The sequence below is a fragment of the Coptis chinensis genome, chromosome 6, assembly GCF_015680905.1.
Source record: "Coptis chinensis isolate HL-2020 chromosome 6, ASM1568090v1, whole genome shotgun sequence".
In the NCBI taxonomy this organism is placed as follows: Eukaryota; Viridiplantae; Streptophyta; class Magnoliopsida; order Ranunculales; family Ranunculaceae; genus Coptis; species Coptis chinensis.
In genome coordinates, this window is record NC_141461.1 from 36,268,963 (window position 1) to 36,277,632 (window position 8,670).

Here is an 8,670-nt window from a genome sequence, read left to right on the forward strand (position 1 = left end):
AATGACGACTGCTCTTGGAGATAGACACGAAAACCTCCCTCCCAATTTTGTATGTGTTAAATGCTTATCCAATTGAGAATTCAGACTCCTAAGTTCAATTTTAATTGTTGAGAGGCTGCAATGAGCATGTTTATTTTCAACAAGAAAAATAGAGATATGTTAGAAGGAAATGGTACTTTTGGACTTGCATACATGCAATGCACTAAAAGACCGGCCGCGTTTGTCTTGGCTTTTTGATTTCTTCAAAACGGCATGAAATCAATGAAATGGATTGGGCAAACAGAATATTTAAACACACAGATAGTGTGTCTTCAGTCTTCAATTCACGTCCATGTGGATCGTGTAGGGCGTTCGCCGAGCCCATTATAGCCCAATTAGTGCAATACATGTTGCAAGGAAACACTGAGTTTTGAATTTCACAGTTCCTGACTTCCTGCCGATATATTTACTTGTACAGTACTAGGTATCGAGTATTGACATGCTTGATTGGGCCGAAAGCAAACAGAAAACTTTGTAGAAAAATTGGTTCGGCTTCTGTCCATGATCCATGATATCCTTTCGACAGAATTTAAGATGATTTTCCTCAAGGCCAAATGACCACTAGACTTGAAGCTGTCATTTAAGGTTAATATGATGATTGATAAATGAGAGTATGAGACTATGCATTATGCACTGTGTACAGAACTACAGATTGTTTTTCCGCAAATATATTAGGGATCTTCAAAGCCTCAAAGGTAGATTTACTTACAGTGGTATCTCGCATGGGAAGTGACCTCAAAAGAAACACATCTAACAGAATAGTCTATAATTCTATATTAGTCCGAACATTTAACAAGTTCCATATCTACTCTTTCTTGGTTATGGGAAGTTAGGAACTGGATCAAGTTACATTGGGCATTGGGTCTTTAGCATGTCAGTCAAAAATTCTTAATTCCCACCTCCTATAAACCAGTGAACTATAGCAGTATAGCCCACATGCTGACAAAGAAACATAATCTACAGGAGTCCTGTAATGAGATCTTGTTCCCCACCTCAGCTTTTGTCAGGTAACTCTCTATGGGAAGAGTTGCCCTTAGTGGATAACTATTTGGTTATTGTTTTAGAGGGGCCCAGAGCATCTTTCTTTTCTTAAGAAAGTCCCCCACTATATCATTCTTACCCCTTTCCAAATGTTCCTTGTTTTCATTTGAAACTTGCACAAAGGTTTCATGTATCTAGTTTTTCTTATGTCTGATCCAATTGTTCCATCAATTTTTGAGCTAGATTATTATAACTAAATTTAACCATCATATCAAGCAGTCAAGCCTAACTCTAATTTTACAAGATCCAAATTCAAAATTTTCAAATAGTTATATTGTTCCATCAGCAGATTATATTTATCTATCGAATCTCGATTTCTCTCTTTTTTTTTTTAATTCTTGGATAACTTTAATCTCAAATTTTCTCAACACACACAGTGAACACATACATTTTGAATGTCCATCTTTGAAACTTAGTATATATCATAAAAGTTTGGGGAATTTGCTCAGTCTTCGAAATTTTGTTCGCAAGGAAGTCCATTTGGCTTGAAAAGCCGAAGTGACCTGTCTGTAAATGCATGAGTATGCATTATTGTTTAGTTAAGAAAAAGTGTATGCTCCTGCCACCTCAAATGTAGATGGTGTGAAAACCTAGAAAGCTGCATTGCCCCGTCAAAGGGAACATTTTGTGGGCCAAAATGGAATGTAGTACGTCAGACGTTACATCCATACATAGGTGTCAATGTCCCTAGATAAATGCGTATTATTTCCATTGTCCATAGACAAAGACATGCATATTAGTTGTATTTTCAGTTTTTGCACAAGAGACGACTTTTTTTTGGCAATATGGTAGTACTGTAGTACGTACCATCTACCATGGTGTATTATTGGTGTACTCAATTAACCAGAAGTTCATAACCAAATCAGTTACTAAATGTTCCAATGAGCTAAAGAATACCAAATGAGCTCGCTAGTGTGTTCAATATACTCACAAATATCATCAGACTGAGGAATGCTAGCTAAGCAAGCAAAGCACTTTTTGAATTGAGTGATACATGTCACCGTAATAAAACCATAGTTCTGGATTTAATTATTGGAATTCCGATAAATTAAAAACCAAAATTTATAATATTTCAACCTATGTTATATTCAGAATTTCAACAAATTTGAAAATTATTAATATTTTGATTTCTATATTGTTTTTTCCAGTTTTTTGAAAAACCAAAATATTGGGCAAAATTCTGATATTCGGTTCAAAATAATGAACACTAAATAAGGGGTCATTTGTTTTTTTGAGCTTCTGAATGCTGAATGTTAGATGCTAAATGGCCTATCCTCTGAATGTTAAATTCTGATTGCTGAATTCTAAAAAATATGTTTGTTTTCTGTTAGAATAACTTGGCTCTGAAGGCTGAATATAAATCATTCGGACAATTTTACTCATGTTATCAATTTTAAACACTAACTTGATTTCTTGTAAAACAAAATATATATTAACTGAGGAGGGGAGATGGATTATCGAAGAAAAGAAATGATAAATAAATTTATTTAAAATATGCTTTCACAAATACATTTTATCGGTTTATTTTCATATTTTGTTTACTTTCAGAAAATATATATGTAATTCTATTTTTAACAAAGTGGATATCATTTACTCAAAAAAAAAAAAATGAAAAAAACCACGCCAACATCAAATTTTAAAGAACCTATTTTAAAGCCATAAAAGTCAAGATAAGAAAGTATATGGGTTCTTGAGATTGGGTTCTTAAGAAAGGGCAATAAGTGATTTTCTCGTTTTAAGTATTAGAATTCAGCATTCAGGAGAAATTTTGGTGTTGAATGCTGAATGGTGAAAGTACCACTGAATGCTTAAACTACTTAAAAAAACAAACAAATTTTGAGCCTCTGAATGTTTAAAACTTAAGTTTAAAAGGCTCTGAATGCTGAATTTAAAAAAAAAAAAATAACCCCTAAAACTATAAAAAAAAAAAACACATTTGTTGTTACCCATACGCCCACACCTAACAAATTAGTTTAAAGTTTAAACATGTCTTCTTTTTCGAAACAACTATGGAATTCTCTTTTCATTTTCAAATTTTAGAAAGATTTTAGGTCAATTGTTCATTTGTTTGGGGGTTCTGAGCATAGCAACTTAAGGATGGCATTATCAAGGCAGGAAACATCTATATGTACTAATATTTTGGTTCCGAGATTTGTCGATATATATCGCTTATATATCAGACTGAGAAATTGAGGTGAACATTATATTGGAAGAAGAAAAAATATCGATCTGTACTAGGCTCCTGAATTTCAATATCAATATATTTAAAAAATCTTACTGTGTTCAGTGCTTAAAAAGTTAAAACACCAAATTTAAATGTTCAGAGGACGAAGATTATACCAGCAAAAAGAAAAAAGGAGGAGGATTATGAGTAAGGAAGTTGGCTAGGGAGGGGTGGATGGTGATGGAAACGAATCTTTGGAAGAGTGATGAAGCTGACAAGTGAGTCAGATATAAGCTCGGTCCTCGAGAGTCTTTCCTACTTTTGACGGCTACTCTTTTGAACTGACCAGACTGCCCAGCAGTCAAAATTACAGAAATTGTCTTTGGTCTCATTTAGACGTAATAGTTGGGTCGTTTTCTGCTGCCCGCACGCTCCGCTGAATCGCGGTCCGGACGGCACGCGCTATAGTAGTCGACAGTAATGGTACGTATAAAGGACATGCATCATGGACAAAAGTTACAAAGCTTATTTTGTCTCTCTACATTTGTTTGATTGTTTCTACTTTCTAGCTACTTGCCTACTTCACTCAGACAAATTATTAGTTTCAATTTTGTTGGAACAAAAACAAGCGTGTCAAACAGAGGATTGGAATTAATTCGTGGTTTTTGGTGAGGATCGGATTATTTTGATACTGTGGAGATTACTACACTGATCGAAAAAAGCAATTCATTTTAAATGTTTTTTATCTTGCCCAATCAACAATGTAAATTTATTATTTAACAGTTGCTTTTCTATCAATTAAATCTTCGGACTTTTCGAGTGTTAGGAGCTACAAGTGAAGTCTGAACTCTGAAGACGGTTTGGTTGCGAGTTGTGATGAGTTTGTGACGCCATGGCACATTTGGGTTGGATAAACGAAAAGGTTCAAAGTGGGGGTCAATATTTATTAAAAAAAATACCCCACGTTTTGACAAATTTGTCGCAAGTAGTCGTTCAATTGGAACGCAGCCTTAAGCCAATTCCATGGGCAGTCCATGCGCGATGCTCCTAAAATTGATTTGGCTTTGAATCAAGCAGCCAAAAATTATGGAGTTCTGGGAAGTGGTATTCCATTCGGAAATCCACTTTGCATGTATGTATATCTTACCTACTAAAACCCTACTCTCTTGAGTCTAGAAGTTAGTAATCATTATCTTTATAGCATATTCAAACCATAAATCACGCACAGAACCTTATAAAACAACAACTTTACAAGGTTTTGATTAATATTCCAAAGGGACGAAGAAGTACATCATATTCCTTGCTCGTTAAGTCACATGCATCCCACCTTACCATCAAGCTAGATGAGGAAATCTTTGAGATGCAACTTGTAGGTTTGTAGGCAATTTTTTCAAGTTGATTAGCTTAAGAGAAGATGCATCCCTCAAAAGTTCGACACATCTTCTGTCGTGCTCAAAACATTGTGTTTGACAAAATTTACGTACATAGTGTCTATGGTGATTGGTAACCAGAAGAATAATAATCATACTGTATGTAGCGACACCATCCAAATTCTCCCACATAATGACCTTAACGAGGCCTTTGCCTTATTCCTTTATTGTACTGGAGATATTGTGGACAAAGCTGATGTAGGACTATTATGTGGGATCCAACTACAGGGATATTCGAGTTTATTAATAGTGCTGCATGGAATAGTACGTTTTTTGATTGGTATGCCTGTTTTAAATAACTTCTTATTGCTGGCAGGATTCAGGCGCCCCAGACCTCTGGTATCATCGCGTACCTGAAGGTTAGTTTTACTGATAGTTGGCACCTGCTCCTAGGTCAAACTCGGTAATATAAGTGATTGAGGCGACGATTATTGATATGCTCCTCCATGAGCATAGGGGCGGGTTTGTCATCCTCATCCCCATCTCCGACTTCAATTTCACTCTCTATACCCGCCCCATCTGCACTTGAGAGGTAATCGGGGATTCCCCATACCCGCCCCACTAGGGTACCATATTCCCCGTACCCACCCCACCCCCTATTAACCAACTTAACCAAACATTTAAACTCATAATCACCTAACTAGACTATTTTTCTTCTTTATATTAAAGGTCTTTCATGGATTTTGCATTAGTCTAGTGGAAAATTGGTCATAATTTTAAGAATTAGGTATTGACTATTGAGTTTAATTTATAATTTTGTAATATTTTGATAAATATAAATAATATAAATAATATATGCAAATTATATAAAATACATACTTAATTGGGGTGGGGGATAGAGGACCCCAATCCCCGTATCTGTCCCATACCCGCTTGGAAGGAGTTGGGGATTCCCCATACCCGCCCCCATCCCCATTTAGCACCCCCATACTCGCCCCATTAGGGTCAGGTCTCTATGGATCCCTGTCCCCATGGATAATATTTACATCCTTACACAAGCCTACATATATTTTCATTTTTTATTTGGGTTTGGTGGCATTATTTTGGGTATGTATTTCACACACGCCACCTTAGAAGTATAGCAAGTGATTATATCTTAGGCTGAGTCCAATGGTGCATCCACCCTCTATCTCCATTCCACCAAAAACTCTGTTTTGAGAATGGGGAGTCAATTTTGGTGTCCAATGGTTCGGACCATTTTACGCCACTTCAACTAGCGCGGAATTAAAAAAAAAAAAAAAAAAAGAAAGAATTGGTCATAATTAGTTTCTAACTTGGTGGGAACACAAAACAATTGACTCTATTTCACGCAACTTCAAGTGGCGCCGTTTAAATTTTTACAAACCATGCCATTTCAACTCACGTGAAATACACTCTCTATTCCTTAATAACACTCTCTATATATGGAGAGTTATATATAGATAAAGGGAAAAAACCACCGCCACTTCCTCCGCTTTTGAGGGAATGGGGAGCCATTGCACCCCGCCTTAGTTAATAGATACAGCCATGTCACATTGAATAAAGTATAGCTTTATGATTTTTGACCGTTCCATTACATGGATTAACACCATTGCTTAGTAATGAAATATCACTTAAACTCAGTTGTAAAGGCACCCACTTAATTTAAGCAAACACTTTAAAAGTAGACTAGAAAAACAGGTAATTTTAGCATTAATCAGTTAATTATAGTTCCTGTGACTGTCACAAAATCATGAGGATCATAATGTGGTCTAATCAGTTAGATATTTCATAAGAGGTAAAAGTGATGACCAGATAAAGGATAATTGGAAATTTGAAAACACGTACTATATATGAGTATATGTACTCTCTCAATAAACTAGAATACTAGATCACATCACACCACTATTAAAACCACTCATACCTACAGCCTAACAGTCCAAAACCACTTTCTGAGAGACAAGTGGTTTCTCTCTTTTCCTCCAATCTATATTAAAGCTCTCTACCTTCACACATCCACTCTTTTACAACCACCAAACCAGCTGCCCACCAAAACCATCCAGCTGATCTCACAAAGGCAAGTCCTTATTTCTCCCAAATCGATCTCCTCCCCCTTTAAACATTTCACAACTAAACCTATACGTTCTTTTGCCTTTCTCACAGCAAAGACTTAAACATATCTTTGCTAGCTTTTCTTGATTTCTTTTGGTTTTTAGTTTTTTTTGTAGACTTAAAAAGAAAAGTGGAGATGATTCAAGAACTGTTTGGTGGTGGTGCAAGTCTAGTAGGAGGAGAGAGGAAGTTCTCTTTCAATGGTGCAGTTTTGGAGGGCTCACCTCTTTCTACAAGTAATATTTCTACTACTTCTACGACTAGTACTACTGCAATTCCTATTACCACCACAACACCACCTACTGATCAGCAAAACCTTAGGTGCCCAAGATGTGATTCATCAAACACTAAATTTTGTTACTACAACAACTATAACCTCACTCAGCCTCGCCACTTCTGCAAGACTTGCCGACGCTACTGGACTAAAGGCGGTGCACTTCGAAATGTTCCAATCGGAGGTGGTTGCCGAAAAAATAAGAGCAGTAGTACATCATCGGCTACCACTGTTAAGTCCAGTGCAGGGAAGATCAAAACAACGGAGTTCGGTAAATCTAACTTTGGATTTGAGCTTGAGCCACCAACCAATCAAGTTCTATGGGCTTCACCACAAAATTCTCAACTTATGGCCTTACTTAGAGCAGCTCAAAACCAAAACCCTAACCCTAACCCTAGTTCTGTTGCCATTAAAGAAGAGGGAGCAATGGTTGGATCTTATATGAGTGATTCAGCACTAGGGACAAGTGCATTAAATGCAAGACCCACTGGAGTAGATCATGTTAGTCAAGTTCCTGTTGGTCTGTACAACTCTTTCTGGAGAAACAATCAAGATCAACCTCAAACTCAACAGCATCATCACAACCAAAACCAGCAACACCAACAGCATAGCTTGTTAATGGGCGATGTTCAAAACAGTGGAATTCAAGAGTTGTTTAACAGGCTAAGATCGTCAGGAAACTACTACTCTAATCATTCACATCCACAGTTCAGCAATGAAGCGTCGTCGACATCTTCCCCTTCTTCGACTGTTATGGAACCATCTCCTATCACTGGAGGGGAAGTGGGATACTGGAATCCGACGCTTTCATGGGCTAATCTACCAACTGCTAATGGTGCATTTCCTTAAGAATCTCAGTCTTTGATCTAATCTTGTTTTACTCGATCTCAGGTTTTTTTTCCTAAAGTGTTTTTCCTAGTTAAATGTTGTTGTTGTGGTTGTTTTGGGGATTGGTATATGGATATAGAATATGTAGTATCAAACTTCTTCTTTTTTGTTGTTGATGTTTGATGTTTTCATCATGGTGTTTGGGAGGTGTCATTTTGTGTGCTTTAAGGTGTGTTTTTAGTTTCTAATAATGTACCAAGGACCATTAAAATGTTTATGGTGAAGAACTTAGAGGTAATTAGTGTGTTTAAGTTTTTGTTCAATTATATTATGTAAATCACCCAATATGCAATTTGCATCCATGTAGCATTTCAGTAGAATTAATTCACCTCGGATATCTAAACTCAACGCAGTATGTATTTCATGAAAACTAAGACTTCATTGGTATACTTTTATTTATATTTAAACATTTAATTAAGGAGTAGAACATAGTTGAGATTCTTCTTCCCTCATCTTCTTTTCACATTCAAAGCTGCAAGGAACAGTGCGATGGTGGGGAGGTGGTGGGTAAGTAGTACTAGGAGATTCCCTCACTGTTATATGTCATGAAAAAATTGGTGAAATGAAGAATTGAGACAGCCTTTTGGGTGAGAGTTACCAGAAAGAGCAACTGGATTTGATTCTTGTGGTTTAAAGGGTTAAATGCAGCCTTTTGTTTAGAGGGTTGTCTGCTGATGCCTGCATTTCTTGAAACTTGCAAATATATTCTCTTTCAGTACTAAAACACATTTGTATATATTTGAGTTACAATACCAAAAGATATT

At 36.4% G+C, this 8,670-nt stretch overlaps 1 protein-coding gene across 1 annotated transcript; it reads left to right on the forward strand.

Annotated features, from left to right (window-relative positions):
• Window positions 1-6,586: 6,586 nt before the first annotated feature.
• LOC147492778 (uncharacterized) lies at window positions 6,587-8,144 on the forward strand. Its single transcript, XM_086566061.1, has one exon. The coding sequence runs from the start codon at window positions 6,881-6,883 to the stop codon at window positions 7,865-7,867; it is 987 nt and encodes a 328-aa protein (XP_086422187.1). The 5' UTR covers window positions 6,587-6,880; the 3' UTR covers window positions 7,868-8,144.
• Window positions 8,145-8,670: the final 526 nt, after the last annotated feature.

Coding starts and splice junctions, on each gene's coding strand:
- LOC147492778 (XM_086566061.1), top strand. CDS start 6,881: ATGATTCAAGAACTGTTTGGTGGTGGTGCAAGTCTAGTAGGAGGAGAG.